Here is a 17,300-nt window from a genome sequence, read left to right on the forward strand (position 1 = left end):
TAGTTCTGTCACTTGCAAAAGTGAAAGTTGAAAAAGATGTCTGGCACTTGTGTGAAGTACTTACAGTATGAGTGTAGTACAATGTCTGAGGTAGGCATGAATGACTCAGCCATGGTGTTACCAAATTATGGAATTTGTTTTGTTCTTAAAGGGTCGCTTTCATAAAGATATGTTGCAGATGAAGAGCTCTTCCTTGCTCAGAAAGACAGGAGCGGTAAACTATGAGCTCTAATTGCCACTTACAATACCAACAGTACCAGCTAACTTTAGTAGTGACATTTTCATGGATCTTTTTAACAATAAAATTTACAACATCAGACTTCAGACACAATTAAACAGGCCTCAAAAAAGTCTGGTACAAACATTTTCAGCATGGAATAAACCTTTACTTTAATGGTATAAACCTTAAATGGATTCATATTCTCAATAAGATTTGGTGCTCAGTAACATGACTTAGAAAATGACAGAAGACATACGTATCATGCTTATCCTTCTATTTTTCATAATTGTAAACTCCTTAAGGCAGTTATATTTTCTCTGTTCTGACCTGGAGTTACAGAGAAATTTAAATTCTAATAAGAGATTTGTAATGAGGAAAGTCATACCAATCACTCATACCAGGATTTGCAATTACAATACAAATACTTTCTTTCTGTATGTGTTTATTTTGCGGTTTGAGTCTATGGCATTCCTTTGGGGGTCTATACTCCAAGGCATGACTTTTTTATGGGAACATGACATTTTTTTAAAGTCTTTTAATGCAAGCTTCATATAAACCCTTAGCAGTGGTTACTGTCTGGAGTAGGTACTTGAATGGCACAGATTCATTGAAATGATTCAATTTCTTTTGAAAATATTTGGGATAATACATATTCTAGAAATCATAGCCGTTGAATTATCCAGAAATTAATTTCTCTCAGGGTGTATTTAACCCCTCATGGATGGCATTGTATGAAATGAGTTTGTAGTTCCCCATTTGCCTCTATTATGAGATGCTGTGGACACTATTTTATACATTTTAGGAGTGTCCATAGGAAGGTATGTTCTAGAAAGAGTGAACTTCTGTTTTGCCATTATTTTTAATAGGGACGTTACATGTTTAGATAGATAGATACTTTATTGATCCCGTGAGGGAAATTGCAGTGCAACAGCAGCTTAACACACACACAACACAGCCACAGTGTAACGAATTATATACTAATAGTACAATACATACAATACAATACAATACAAGAGTTACTCACAGTCCGGACACACAAGAGGAAACTAGAACAGAACAGTACACAGAAAATCGTATCACACGTATGAATATAGATATAGATGTAACCATAGATATAAATATAAATATAAATGTATTGCACAGGTCCCTGGCATATATTGCACAAAAGTGGTTGTAAACGGGAAAAAGAAAAAGAAAAAGAAAGAGAACAGATGTAGCAGTAGATGTGTATATGCGTTTAGTCCAGAAACAGGTCACTGTCGCTGTTGCCTCTGCCAAGACGCATGGTGGATGCGTTGTACAGTCTTATGGCAGACGGCAAGAATGACCTCCTGTAGCGCTCCCTGTCGCACCGTGGATGAATCAGTCTATTGCTGAACGTGCTCTTCATTCCTGCAAGCCTGTCATAGAGGGGATGGGAGAAGTTGTCCATGATGGCCTCTAGTTTGGACATCACTCTCCTCTCAGCCACTACCTCCAAGGGGTCCAGGTCAGACCCAATGACAGAGCTCGCTCTCCTGATGAGCTTGTTCAGCCTTTTGGAATCTACTGCTCTAATCCCAGAGCCCCAGCACACCACTGCGTAGAAAATGGCACTCGCTACCACCGACTGATAAAACATGTGCAGCATCTTACTACACACATTGAAGGACCTGAGCCTCCTCAAGAAGTAAAGTCGGCTCTGTCCGTTCTTATAGATGGCCTCGATGTTCTTAGACCATTCCAGTCTATCGTCGATGTGCACTCCCAGGTACTTGTACGAGTCCACCATCTCCACGCCACTCCCATGGATGTAGACAGGAGTAGGTTTGACCTTTTTCCTCCTGAAATCTACCACCAGTTCCTTTGTCTTTGTAACATTCAGTTCCAAGTGGTTCACCCCACACCACTCCACAAAGCTGCTGACCAGTCCTCTGTACTCCTCCTCCTGCTCACCCTTGATACATCCCACAATTGCAGAGTCATCTGAGAACTTTTGCAGGTGGCATGACTTTGAGTTGTACTTAAAGTCCGAAGTATAGAGGGTGAAGAGGAATGGAGAAAGAACTGTCCCTTGAGGTGCCCCTGTGTTACTCACTACCAGTTCAGACACACAGTTCTGAAGTCTCACAGACTGTGGTCTGCCCGTCAGGTAGTCAGTGATCCACGAGGTCATGGAGGCATCGACTTGCATCTCCTCCAGCTTCCTCCTTAGAAGTAAGGGCTGGATGGTATTGAAGGCACTGGAGAAGTCGAAAAACATGATCCTTACAGTGTTGCCAGCCCTGTCCAGGTGTGAGTAGGCCCTTTGCAGCATGTAGATGATCGCATCCTCCACACCAACACTGGGCTGGTAGGCAAACTGTAGGGTGTCCAGTGATGAGCTGACCAGGGGTCTCAGGTGGGATAAGACCAGCCTCTCCAGTGTCTTCATGATGTGAGAAGTCAGTGCAACTGGTCTGTAGTCGTTGAGGACAGAGGGGCGCCCTTTCTTTGGTACCGGGACCAGGCATGATGTCTTCCAGAGCACCGGGACTCTCTCCAAGCGCAGGCTCAGGTTGAACAGTCGCTGGAGCACTCCGCTCAGCTGATCAGCACAGGCCCTCAGAACTCTGGGACAGATGTTATCTGGTCCTGTGGCCTTACCCTCGTGCAGCCTCTTCAGCTCCTTCTTCACCTGGTCAGCTGTGATGGTCAGCCTGGCCCGGGGGATGATGCTCATAGTGCTTTCAGTGCCGGAGGTGTTAATGGCGGAGGTGTTGGAGAGTGGCAGCTGTGGGGGATGGGTGGGTGAGCAGCCGTCGGGGGTTGTATCTGTAGGCGGCCATGTTTGTGGGGGGATGGAGGAGGTGTTGGGCAGTTGCAGCTGTGAAGGGTTAGGGAGCGTGTGGCTGTGGGGGGATGGGTGTTGCGCCACAGAGGACCCAGAATCAAACCTGTTAAAGAACTGGTTCAACTTGTTGGCCATCTCCAGGTTCCCTTCTGTTGCAACCCCAGCCTGTTTGAAGCCAGTGATCTCTCTCATGCTGCTCCATACATCTCTCACCCTATTCCTTTGCAGCTTGTCCTCTACCTTCCTCCTGTAGGCGTCCTTGCTCTCTCTTAACTTCTGCTTTAGCTCCCTCTGTACACGCTTGACCTCTTCCTTATCTCCCCTCCTAAAGGCTCTCTTCTTGTCATTCAGAAGAGCCTTCAGGTCGCTGGTGATCCAGGGTTTGTTATTTGAAAAGCAGTGTACGTCTTTGGTGGGGATGGTGTTGTCTACGCAGAAGTTAATATAGTCAGTGACACAGTCCACCATGCTGTCTATGTCGTCCCCATGTGGTTCGCACAGCACATCCCAGTTGGTGGCCTCCAAAGCACCACGTAGATCCTCCATAGCCTCCTGAGACCATCTCCTCACGGTCCTCATGGTCACAGGTTGGCGCTGGACAATAGGCTTGTATAGTGGTGTAAGCAAGACAAGGTTGTGATCTGATCTGCCAAGGGGGGGAAGGGCTGTGGAACTATATGCATCCTTAGCATTGGCATATAATAAGTCCAGTGTTTTGTTTTCCCTGGTCGGGCACTTAACAAACTGGTGGAAAGTAGGCAGAGTGGTGGAAATAGATACGTGGTTAAAGTCCCCTGAAATAGCTATAAAAGCGCTTGGGTGCTTTGTTTGTAGCCTGGCTGTGACTGTTTATGACGTCACATGCTACCTCTGCATTTGCCGTAGGTGGAATGTAAACAACAACAAAGATGGCGCATGTAAACTCCCGCGGCAGATAGTACGGACGCAGTCCTACGGCTACCAGTTCGATGTCCGGGTTACAGACGCGCTCCTTAACATGAATATGTCCAGGATTACACCATCTGTTGTTTACAAGCACCGCGAGCCCCCCTCCTTTCCTCTTACCGCTCTCGGTGTTTCTGTCCGCCCGCACCGTCTGAAAGCCGCCGATGGTAACGTTCGAGTCCGGAATAAGTTCCTGCAGCCACGTCTCGGTGAAACACATGATACTGCATTCACGATACTCCCTCTGGCTTCTCACCAATGCTCCCAGTTCGTCCATCTTGTTCACTAAGGACCGCACATTTCCCATGATGATCGAAGGAAGGTAGGGTTTAAATCTCCTTCTCTTCGCCTTTTGCGTCGCACCAGCCCTACAGCCTCGGCTTCTCCTCCTCAGCTCCTCCGGCACCGATGGCTTCTCTCCAGTGAGTAGAGCCGGACGCGCTAGCGCGATCAGCTGGTCCCGCGTGTAGACAATGCCTCTGTGGCTATCGGCATTGCAACTCGATAGCCACAGAGGTCCGAGTATCAGAAAAAACAAGAAAAAGTTTCTCAGCTTCCTAGTATCCATCATGTTGTGATCGCAAATCTAGTTGCCGGCAAAGGTATGAAGAAAAAACACTAACACACTAGCATTAACTAACTGAAAGAAACAAAAAGACAACAAAAAAACACAGAGCTGCTGTAGCAGGCTGCCACTAACATGGCGTTGGTGCTCCTACTAGAGGAGAGGATATGATTAATCTAGGCTTATCACAGAAACTGAAACACATCTGGTTGGTGAGTCTACTGTGGGTAAAATGTTACTGGTACCGCATGTTGTAAAGCTCAGTATTTTCTCTCTTGGCCTGACTTTTTTAATGTCTGAGTGTTAGAATCCATGTTGTTGCTGGTAAGGGAACGGTAGGTGCTGTGATTGACACAGTCAAAGCCTTGTACAGAGATACCATTGTAGCTGTTTGACAGTATTTTAGATGTCCTTAGTTAAAAGCATGGGAGGAAGTACTGCCAAAGGGAGGGGGGGAGCAAGGATTTTTTCTTTGAGTTTGTGAGGTTATTTTTTGTTATATTGTGTTTCAGAAAGCAAGAAAATAAAATTTACTGTATGATAAAAAGAGAAAGAGCTGGAGTAGATCCTCAGATCAGTTTGCTACCAGCAATCAAACAAAAAAAATGGAAAGATTTGTCTCCTCCTGATTGGAACCTTTCTTACTGTCTTATAATTTATCAGGCTACCTTTTAATTTCCACTGAGAGAAGGAAGTCACTTGTCATGCAGCTATTTTATTCTTCATTGCACAATATGCTCTAAGTTAGCAAATGAAACATGAACACTTTGAAATAAATCAAGAATACGATTAACAGGAATGTATAAACATCCAAACTATACTTTATCACATTTAATTATTGGGTTAGCTTTTTATTGAGCCGAAATGTTATAAATGTGTGAACGTCTGTAAAATGGAAATATTTATATTTTTCTCTTTTCTGTTACCTGCCTGACAGCATTTTGTATGCCATTCTGTATATTACTGGAAAATATTAGACCCAACCTAAAGAATTCATGGGGGTAGTGGGACACAGTACTGTAAAGAGTCTCCTAAACAGACAGAGCTATTAGTACTTATGTGTTTGAGTCTGGAGAATATAGTAAACTCTAAACATTAAGGGAATGCATGGAATCGGAAAATATAAATTGCATAGTACACAAGACTTAACTGGTTTTATTCTAGGAAAGCAGACAAGACTGAGTCATGGGACTCAGAGGATCCAAGGCTAGACTGAGTATAATAGGCTTCGGGCTTCTATTGTGACATCTACTGTAAATTACAGAAATGTTAAAAGTAAACAAAATAAAGTAACTAAAATGTGGTCTGAAATCACCCCTTTAGACACCCCTTTTACTTCACTGGTGTCAGATATGAAAGGCAATAGTCTCCCGTTCTGTCTGCTGTGTGTTGCAGCAGAGGGACTCCCTGCAGCTGAAAGGGGCAGAGTAACTTGCATGCCCTCTAGTACAGTTTACACATGCACGACTTTAAAAGCTAGCAAGACAGGTTTTGATTCACATTAGCTGGCGAGCCTTGTTAAAAAAACTAATGATAATGTAACATGCCTCTGTTCATGAACAAAGTTATACTGAGATTTCCTAAGATACGCAATTAAAAAATAAATAAATAAAAATTTGAATCTCCTGCGGAACACATTCCATAAGAATCAGCGGTTTTACAGTATATATCGCCTTTAAAGGTGGCTTCTCAAAACGCTTTAAGGGATAAAAACAACCAGAACAGCAGCAACAACAATATTGTATTTCATTGCACTTTGAAAACCAAGTAATAACTTAACTATACAGTACGTGCAAATGTTTCGTATGTTGCTGTCGTGAATGCCTGCGTACCCATAAGTATCTTATTTGCCTTGAGTCTATCTACAGTATCTCTGTCCCACTACCCCCCTCTCTCCCTCAATTCAATTCAATTCAAGGTGTTTTATTTGCATGACAGATGGGTACAATTCTTGTTGGGAATGTATACTTTGATATTTACACCCGGCGCGGCACCGAGGGAGCGTCTGCATTTATAACTTGGTTTTTAAAATTAGTCAAGCAATATGAAGCATCTCCTTTTACTTTTAAGTCCCTTAAATACATTGAGCACAGCTTTCTCACCATCCTTACACAAAGCAGAAACTTTCCGATGACTCACAGTACAAGTGGAAAGATTACAGATTTTAATCGTCTTTAGTTTTGTCTTTAATTTTGCCTGTGGAGTGTATCTTATTAAGCTCTAAATTGCATTTTGAGCGCGGTTTTTTACTTTTTTTAAATTGCATTTTGGGCGCGGACAGCACATACAAGGGTTAATGAACTGCGCCAAGAAATTTAAAATAGTATTCTTTAAGTGTGAGGGTAGGAGTGGACCGCAGCAGGCATAATCAGCAAACCAGGAAAACAAAGAACAGGACAGGTGAGATGTGTATCCAGAAAGCGAGTGATCAGAAAAAGGAAATGGAAAACAGAAAAAGGAAACACTTTACAGGATAAAAACAATAACAACAGTAGTGGCTGGGCAAACGATTTTTTTTATCGAAATACAAAATGAGATACTGTATAATGATGTGCATGAACAAAGGTATACTGCAATTTTCCTTAGATACGCGATTAATGCTTCGTAGGAGGAGGCGGTCTTTTCCTCTTGTCTAACAGTCTGTCCACAAACAAAACATTCCTGTTAGACAAGAGGAATTGAAAAAAAACAATTTTGTCAATGAAAACCGGTGTGTGTCTCTCTCTGCTGGATGTCCCTCTCACAAACTGCTGAATGAATAAAATAATTGTATTGAAAACGTGTTTGCGATTGTTTGGTATTTAATTTGGTCCCTTTTAACTGTTTTTCGATCTACTGTATTGCTTTGAGATGCCACTTTTAAAGGCGATATGTAAAATAAAGTTTTTTATTATTGTTATAGAGAAACATGATCAGATTTTCCCTGGTTCAGAAAAAAGATCTAAAGTGCTACACATAACTTTCTTAATTCGATGTATTTAAAGCAGTGAACTACTGTAGGTGTCACATAACATTCAGAAATACAATCACGTATTTGACAAATAAAAACGATTATAATCTAATCCTTCCACGTTTGATCCCAAAATCCCAAGAAATATAAATCTTGACGGGTAGAAAGCTATGCTGAAAGTTTATTAAGATACTTCGAAGACAAAGATACTGTATCAATGTATGTTGCATTAGCCTGATTATGATTAAAAAACACATATAATTAAACACGCGTTTGCGATTTAAATCAGAACACGATTTAAATCAATATAAATGTTTATATTGTAATGCATACTGTCCAGCCTCCATTTCTCTATAAAAATTTACTCTGTTGCACACACATACACAATAGAAGCAGGAAGCAGAAGCAGGGACCGTTGTCAAAAATGACTTAGAATCGATCATGTTGCGATATTTTGAAATATAAAAGTCAATTGATTGTCCATAATATCGCTATTCTATTTTTTCGAAGAAATGTTTGTTAAAAGAAAAGTCCAGCACCAGCTGGATTCAAACACACAACCTGCCAGTTGGTAGTTACACACGTAGACCAGTAGGCTACAAGACAGCTCGCATGAACAAGCAGGCGAAACAGCCCTACACAGCCCTGTCGCAGCACACGAATACCGTTATTAAATTCTTTAGATACGCGATTCCATATTATATTAGCAGAAAAGCTTAAAACTACCACTTTTTCACACGCTATTTCACATGCTAGTTAAATACTTCGATGCTTAAAATCGTTAGGGAGAAATGGAATACCGGTGAGTATTTTTCCTTTAAAGTGCCGATTCCTGGAATCTGACTGGCTGACACCCCTCTGAAGTGGTTCCATAAAATCTGGTATACGGAAAAGAAAGCGTTGATAAATACAAGTGTCTTTTAATACACTCTTTGCTGTGCTCTTGAGGATCCTTGTGATATTTTAAGCTCTAGTTGAATGATAAGTGTCGCATTTTAAATCATTTTCGTAGTTAGAAATTATGAAACGCCCTGTTAAAAGCAAGGGAGTTTTTATGCCCGTTGAAGTAAAACAAAATGCCTGACAAAGTATGGCTTGGACAGATTCCAAGTGCTTGTACAAATGTGCTAAAGAAATTATACTTTGAGTATACAGCTTGTCCAAAGTCATCCATTATTAATACTATTAGTAATATCTTCAGTAAAGGCTTTGATGCATAAATATTTCTGATAAAGGTAGGTTGTGTACTTTTGTCCAACTGAGCAATCTTGCTTTCATAAAATATACCAACATTTTAATGCATGATGATTAACATGCTGTAATACAACGCTCAAATGCTGTACATGAGAGGTTAAGCTCCCCCTGGCGGTTTTACAAGGCGACGCCGGATAGTTAACCACGTGACACCACGTTAACTGCGTGATACCGCGTGATACTGCGACACGCCCACCGGGGTATGCCGCGAAATACCTCACCAATTTTGAATGGCTGCATCTGTAGCATGTTGCAATATCTTCATCATGTTTTATTTCTGCATCATCATATTTTATTCTCTACCTGCAGTTTTTTCTTAATATCTCAAACAAACCATTAGTCCTATAATCCTTTTAATCATCAACTTGAACTTCATTGTTTTAGGGATGAATTAATTTTGAGGCTGTAATGTTATGTGTTTGAAGTGTGACCGTCTTTCCTTATAATGATTGTATATCCATCTGTTCCCAGTTCTCCACTTGTAAGCTTCATTCTTTTGCAGTTTGCGTTTCTAAAATGATCAAACATGATTTCTTACTAATGGAAAGCTGCCATCAAGCAAAAAATATGTCATGTGGTATTTCCTTATTCGAGGTAGGAAATTATTTCCGAATTGAAAGGTACCAATGATCATTTGACTATATGAAAAACCTATTACATTGTGCAATGATAGCAACTACAAATTACCTGTTACACATCTCTGACCTCTCTCGCATTTCCATGCGCACTGTGTGTTACAAACGCTCACGTGGCAGGTATTGCACCTGCAGCATCACCATTCACCCCCGTCACTATTTCAGTTCCCTTCTTTCCTCACTTCCATGCTCACTATAGCGGATTCTCCTCGGGCTCCCAGGTGTGCGTTATTTCTTGACTAGTTTATATTCGGTATCTGACCTTCTAGCTTGCCCCTCATTTACAATTTAGTCTTTAGTTTTGGGTTGTTGCTCTCTAGTTGTCTCTCTCATTTTCTGACCTTCTTGCTTGTTTCCTGAATTACATTTTGTTTAGCAATTTGGAATGGTGTTCTCTATCTCTCTCCTGAGTCCTGCACAGGATCCATATTTCCTACCTGCCTACTGTTACACTAGCAATAGCTGAGCTGCAACTTTAAGAAAACTGTTACAATGTTTAATGCAGAAGAATGTGCATGGACTTTTGACTGGCATTTAGTCATAATGTTATATTTGTACCTAATATAACCATGAGGGCATTCACACTTACCCTTCAACCAGAATGACTGTACCATGCAATCAATTTCACTGCTTAAAACTGAAAGTCAACTAATGATAATGTAGGTATAGTATAACCATTCCACTATCACAAATGATAATAAATATATCACACAGCAGAGTGTAAAAAATGAATTGTGTTGTAAAGTATCTCAAATTCAATGGATCTCTATCTTTGCTTTAATCTCACAGAATGACCTTTATATCTATATACTTACTCCTTGACGAGCTTCCTCAGGACCTCTGGATGGACTTCTTCTGCAGTGCCGATGCTGATTTGCAGAAGCAGCACCAGGGCCAACCTACTATTTTGCATCTTCTTCTTGCTGAAACACACCACACCAATTACACATATAAAAATAATTCTGACTGAACTTTTATACTGTACATATAAATCTACAAAGGAACAAGTAAAGGTTTATTCCATGCTGAGAAGAGAAGAAAAGAAACATATTGTGAAGTCTTCTTCAGGTGTGTGAAACCCACTTGAACTACATATACTGTAAATCTATTTAATTCTATCATTTAAATTTGAAGTGACACTTAAATTTCACCAATGTTATTTAAAACATATGGCCAAAAACTCAGAAATACTGCCATTCTTGATTGTTATTACTAGCTAAGCACTGCTGGGCTTTGAATGGGAGACCTTGTGCAATAGATGCTATACAACATACAGATGCAGCCATTCAAAATGGGTGGGGTATTTCGCGGCAAACCCCGGTGGGCGTGTCGCGGTATCACGCAGTATCACGTGGTTAATCGTGTCATTTGACGTCATGCCGGAAAGTATCCGGCATCACCTTGTAAAACCGCCAGGGGGAGCTTAACCTCTCATGTACAGCATTTGAGCTTTTAATTTTGAACTGTGTATTACAGCATGTTAATCATCAGTCATTAAAATGTTGGTATATTTTATGAAAGCAAGATTGCTCAGTTGGACAAAAGTACACAATCTACCTTTATCAGAAATATTTATGCATCAAAGCCTTTACTGAAGATATTACTAATAGTATTAATAATGAATGACTTTGGACAAGCTGTATACTCAAAGTATAATTTCTTTAGCACATTTGTACAAGCACTTGGAATCTGTCCAAGCCCTACTTTGTCAGGCATTTTGTTTTACTTCAACGGGCATAAAAAACGATCCTCAAAAAGGATCCTCAAGAGCACAGCAAAGACTGTATTAAAAGATACTTGTATGAGATACATGAGAATCCAGGCTTTTTTATCAACGCTTTCTTTTCCGTATACCAGATATTATGGAACCACTTCAGAAGGGTGTCAGCCAGTCAGATTCCAGGAATCGGTACTTTAAAGGAAAAATACACACCGGTATTCCATTTCTCCCTAAACATTTTAAGCATCGAAGTATTTAACTAACTTGTGAAATAGCGTGTGAAAAAGTGGTAGTTTTAAGCTTTTCTGCTAATATAATATGGAATCGCGTATCTAAAGAATTTAATAATGATATGATTATATTCGTGTACTGCGACAGGGCTGTGTAGGGCTGTTTCGCCTCTTTCTTCATGTGACTTCCCTTGTAGCCCACTGGTCTATATGCCCAATTACCAACTCACGAGTTGTGTGTTCAAATCCAGCTGGTGCTGGACTCTTCTTTTAACAAACATTTCTTCGAAAAAATAGAATAGCGATATTATGGACAATCAATTGACTTTTATATTTCAAAATATCACAACATGATCGATTCTAAGTCATTTTTGATAACAATGAATAGTCACCTTCTTCCCTTCTGACAACAGTCCCTGCTTCTGAGGCTGGACAGTATGCGTTACAATATAAACATTTATATTGATTTAAATCGTGTTTTGATTTAAATCGTGTTTTGATTTAAATCGCAAACGCGTGTTTAATTATATGTGTTTTTTAATCATAATCAGACTAATGCAACATAAATTGATACAGTATCTTTGTCTTCTAAGTATCTTAACAAACTTTCAGCATAGCTTTCTACCCATTTAGATTTATTTTTCTTGGGATTTTGGGATCAAACGTGGAAGGATTAGATTGTAATCATTTTTATTTTTCAAATACGTTTTAGAAAAGTGTAATCTATACCTGCCCAGACTGTACGCCTTCCTAAACCCCGCCTTTCACTAGTGTCCTGCTCTTCCCCGCGCATCCCCGCTGGGCGCTCTTCGGCCTGTGCCCGGGACGAATGTGTATTTTGATATTTACACCCGGCGCGGCACCGAGGGAGCGTCTGCATTTATAACTTAGTTTTTAAAATTAGTCAAGCAATATGAAGCATCTCCTTTTATGTTTAAGTCCCTTAAATACATTGAGCACAGCTTTCTCACCACTTAAGATTACTTTTTGATACCATCCTTACACAAAGCAGAAACTTTCCGATGACATATAGTACAAGTGGAAAGATTACAGATTTTAATCGTCTTTAATTTTGTTACGTTATATGTTTTAGGAACGTTTCATCTAAACAAACACCACAAAACTATTCTCGATTGTATTTCTGAATGTAATGTTACACCTACAGTAGTTCACTGCTTTAAATACATCGAATTAAGACACCCAAATTATTAATGTAACATGCCACTGTTTGTGCATGAACAAAGTTATACTGAGATTTCCTTAGATACGTGATTTAAAAATAAAAATAAAAAATTTGAATCCCCGGCGGAACACATTCCATAAGAATCAGCGCTTATACAGTATATATCGCCTTTAAAGGTGGCTTCTCAAAACGCTTTACAGGATAAAAACAACAAGAACAGCAACAACAACAATATTCTATTTCATTGCACTTTGAAAACCAAGTAATAACTTAACTATATGTGCAAACGTTTCATATGTCGCTGTTGTGAATGCCTGTGGAGTGTATCTTATTTGCCTTACGTCCTGGTTATCTCGCTTGCCCTCCCCCCCTCTCTCCCTCAGTTCAATTCAATTCAAGGTGTTTTATTAGCATGACAGATGGGTACGATCAGTGTTGGGTATTTACTTTGCTTTGAGATTCCACTTTTAAAGGTGATATATAAAATTTTAACTAAAATAAATTGATATCTTTGTCTTCTAAGTATCTTAATAAGCTTTCAGCATAGCTTTCTCCCCGTTTAGATTTATTTTTCTTAACTAGTACACTTTAGATCTTTTTTTCTGAACCGGGGAAAATCTGATCATGTTTCTCTATAACAATAATAAAAAAACATTATTTTACATATCACCATATTATATGATATCACCTTAAGGATGCGCAAAGAAATTTAAAATAGTCTTCTTTAGGTGTGAGGGTAGGAGTGGATCGCAGCAGGCATAATCAGCAAATTAGGAAAACAAAGAACAGGACAGGCGAGATGTTTATCCAGAGAGCGAGTGATCAGAAAAAGGAACAGCTGTTACACCCAGGTTTTACGCTCTCTCTCTGTTGAATGAATGAAAGCATTTTATTAAAAACGCATTTGCGTTTGTCTGGGTATTTACTTTGTAATCTGTGGTTTACATATACTGTATTGCTTTGAGATGCCACTTTTAAAGGTGATATGTAAAATAAAGTTTTTTTATTATTGTTATAGAGAAACATGATCAGATTTTCCCTGGTTCAGAAAAAAGACGATTAAAATATGTGATCTTTGCACTTGTATGTCATCGGAAAATCCAATCAGTTTCTGTTTTCTGTAAGGATGGTGTCAAAAAGTAATCTAAGTGGTGAGAAAGCTGTGCTCCTCAAAGCGCTTTGCAGGATAAAAACAATAACAACAATAGTGGCTGGGCAAATGATTTTTTTTTATAGAAATACAAAATGAGATACTGTATAATGATGTGCATGAACAAAGTTATACTGCAATTTTCCTTAGATACGCGATTAAAAAAAAATTTTTTTGAATCCCCGGCTGAACACATTCCATAAGAATCAGCGCAGTATATCGCCTTTAAACACATATATTTAAACACGCGTTTACAATTTAAATCAAAACGCGATTCAAATCAATATAAATTTTTATTTTGTAACGCATAGGTGACTATTCATTGTTATTAAAAATACTTAAATTCGATCATGTTGTGATATTTTGAAATATAAATTTGTTTGGTGCGAGTGAGGTTTTATTTAATCTCCGACCAAGGGAAACGTTTCATTTTTTCAAAGAAATGTTTGTTAAAAAATAAAGTCATAGTTTGATGGGATTCAATCACAGACTGTGTGACATGGGAGTCAGGAACCTAACCCACAGCACCACCAGCACGGTCACATGCTGAGTGCTGAAAAAGCACTACAGAAACATTATCGACAGACAATGTACAGATTTGATAAAGCTATAAAATAATGTAATGAGGCACAGAACAAGTTTACAGCACAGTACAATAATAAATGCTGACCATGACTTTAGAAGCATAAATTACCTTACACTCAATTTAAACACAAGCTGTCTTTAGCCCTCTAAGCTGGTTCATACAGAAATGTAGACGTTTTACAGTGGATGGATTTTTAGAAACATCCCATCAGTGACATCACTGAAGTCAACTCCTAGGTAACTGTTGTGTGGATGGTTTCACAAGAATCAGACAAAGGTTTAAGCATCGCTTGTTCTAGATAAAACTCCAAAAAAAACAACAACCCATAATGTACTTCTTTGCGGCTCTGTTTGCCCAAATCATATATTCACAACGTGAAATTAGAAAATAATATTACGTAACCAAAATCCGCAATATGGAAACAGAACCTGTGTAATTGTTGACAGATGATGTACTCGTAACATTTTTACAAGACGAACTACAACATTTAAAAAATGACTTGTATGTACTTGATATCTCTAATCAATCCACGGCGATATAGTTAAAGCAGTACCCGCACAAAACGAAACTAAAACGCCCTGGGCATACCGTTTCGCGCTTCTTATCAGTTGCTCAAAAGTAATTTGACCGTATGAAATGCATAATATAAACCTAGAAACATATACTTGAGCAGTATTTACATAGTATCGGTGTCAAGGCATACCTCTCAAATACTGTAAATCAAGTTAAAAATATCTCAAGACCGATTCTGGTCTTAATGAAACCATGTTTCGTGTATGTTTTCTTTAAAGTACCGAGACCAGCCATATACTGTATTATTATGTTCCAAAATTAATATTGTTTATGGCCTTCACACGCGTTGCAGTATGCTCCTATTCTTTTTATGCTCAGGCACTAAGATTTCCCTTCAGTGGTAAAATTCCATATGAATATTCAATACTACAACGGGCACAGTAAAGACGTTTACAGTAAATCTTTCTACGACAGACCAACGGACCACGAGTGCCCCTGTCGGTCAACCAATCACGTACCGCGGTACCCCGCGTCATCTTGCTTCAAAATGTGCGATGCCATAGCCAATTACCTCCTGTACGTGTCTGTACCACGCACTTTGAATGGCTGCATCTGTAGCTGCTGCCTGACATTTGGTAGGGCTGGAGTCATTGACCCTCTAACCTCATGTTACTGTCTGCCCTAAAGAGGAGTCAAAAGCAACTGGTCTTGGAACCATATGTGTCCTCAGTGATTTCAGGACTCTTCCACCTCAGGAGCTCAGAATAGTGAGTGGAGGAGCACCAGGACCCATCTGGACATAATGTGGGGACAATTCTTCAAGTACTTCGGGCCTAGCTCACAATGGTAATAGTAAAAGATATTAATGTCATTTGTGACACAGTGGTGAAGTGTTTAGCATTGATGCCTTGCAGTGCTGGGTTCATTTCTGGCCCTGGGGGTGGAATATATTGGATTCTTGGAAAATTAGATCTGGTGTGAGTGTGTTTTTGTTTGCGTCTGTGTGTGCCCTGCGACAGACTCGTGTCCTGTCCAGGGTGTACCCTGCCTTGTGCCTGTTGCTTGCTGGGATAGGCTTCAGCTCACCCGTGACCCCGAATTGGAACAAGAGTTTACAAAATGGATGGATGCGTATTCTGGTAGAATAGGTCATTTGAATTTATCATGGGCTTGGGTTCTTATGACACAGGTAGCATAAAAATCTTCCATAAAAAGCATGTGTTTATGCTGTTGATTCTCCCCAGTGCTGTAAAATAAAGAGCACTATGTTTTTTTACCCTTTGGTGGACTTTGTGTCTTTCTTGAAACGAGGTGTGTTAAATATAACCAAAGCTCCTGCACTACAAGTTCTGTTATTAAGAACTCTGTATCGGTTCCCTTGATCTGTTCAGGGGGTCTTGTCAACTTCTACTGGCAATTTCCACATGCCAAATATTAAATACGCGATTTCTATAAATTTATTGTGACATTGCATTAATAACAATTTGACCAAACTACTACCAACCCAAGGTTGAAAGGGGCTAAAAAAAGGAGTTCTTGCCTTGCCAGTGGTTCTGAACTTTAGGTGATAATGTACAGTACCACACCTGCCTCAGAAAATGGAAACCATTTGATTCCCTGTTAGACCTGCCTACCCACTGGGAACACTACAACACCTCAACACACATATTTATACTATATATGCTATTTATATATGGTAAAAGTACATCTTCATATTAGTACATTAAATTGGAAAATGTTATAAATCTATATACAAGATGTTCATTCAGGATATTTTAGAACCTATTTTATTACCCAGGACTGAGAACATGTGACTGAGCAGTGCTAACAGTTCCTTCCATTTGAGCTGGTCTGCACAGAGACCTCATACTAAGTTAGAAGGCCTCGTATTGTACAACAGAAAGAACTCTGAAGTTTCAGAACTAAAATATTATCTGCCAGCTCTCTTGCCTTCCAGAACTCTCCTAAATACAAAAACATTTATGCTAAAGTATACAATTCTAAAAACATAAATTAATTTGATATGGCAGAGGAGAAACAATTAAGACGGTGAAAAGTGTAAGTGAGCAGAGGGCAGAAACCTAATAGCAAATTCTACAGTTAAGTGAACATAGTAAAAGGACAAGGACTAAAAAAATGCAGAAAAATGTATGGAAAAGAGCACAAAAGATAAGGCAGAGAACATGGACTGAAACTACTTACACTTGAATGTGTAGAGGAGATCGAAGCAAAATGACACCAGCTCATTAAATATAAGATAGATCTATCTCTTTATATGCAAACTGAGGAGGAAGAGACAAATCAGCCTTTTTTGTTTGCTTAAACTGGAAATGTTCCTTCTTGTTTGTTTAAAGGGTTTGAGCAGTCAGGTCTTTAAATATTTTTATAGTTGATGGCTTATTCATGTCAATAATACACTGCATGAAAAACATTCACTGGAATTCAGTCAGGATCCAGATCAGGAGCGCAGCATGGACAAAACAATGAACCTCAGGCTGCAGGCAGTAAAACAAAGTTCTGTATTTTCATAAAAGAAA

At 39.4% G+C, this 17,300-nt stretch overlaps 1 protein-coding gene across 1 annotated transcript in view; it reads right to left on the minus strand.

Annotated features, from left to right (window-relative positions):
- Window positions 1-17,094, minus strand: part of LOC148647078 (uncharacterized) — a 30,296-nt gene extending 13,202 nt beyond the window's left edge. The window contains exons 1-2 of the mRNA XM_088608656.1: window positions 16,966-17,094; window positions 10,197-10,304 (exon numbers count right to left, since the gene is read on the minus strand). Of these exons, the coding sequence (XP_088464782.1) occupies window positions 10,197-10,294 (98 nt within the window). The 5' untranslated portion in view covers window positions 10,295-10,304; window positions 16,966-17,094. The remainder of the gene's footprint in view (window positions 1-10,196; window positions 10,305-16,965) is intronic.
- Window positions 17,095-17,300: the final 206 nt, after the last annotated feature.

This window comes from Lepisosteus platostomus, chromosome 16 (genome assembly GCF_059453375.1).
Source record: "Lepisosteus platostomus isolate fLepPlt1 chromosome 16, fLepPlt1.hap1, whole genome shotgun sequence".
Classification (NCBI taxonomy): Eukaryota; Metazoa; Chordata; class Actinopteri; order Semionotiformes; family Lepisosteidae; genus Lepisosteus; species Lepisosteus platostomus.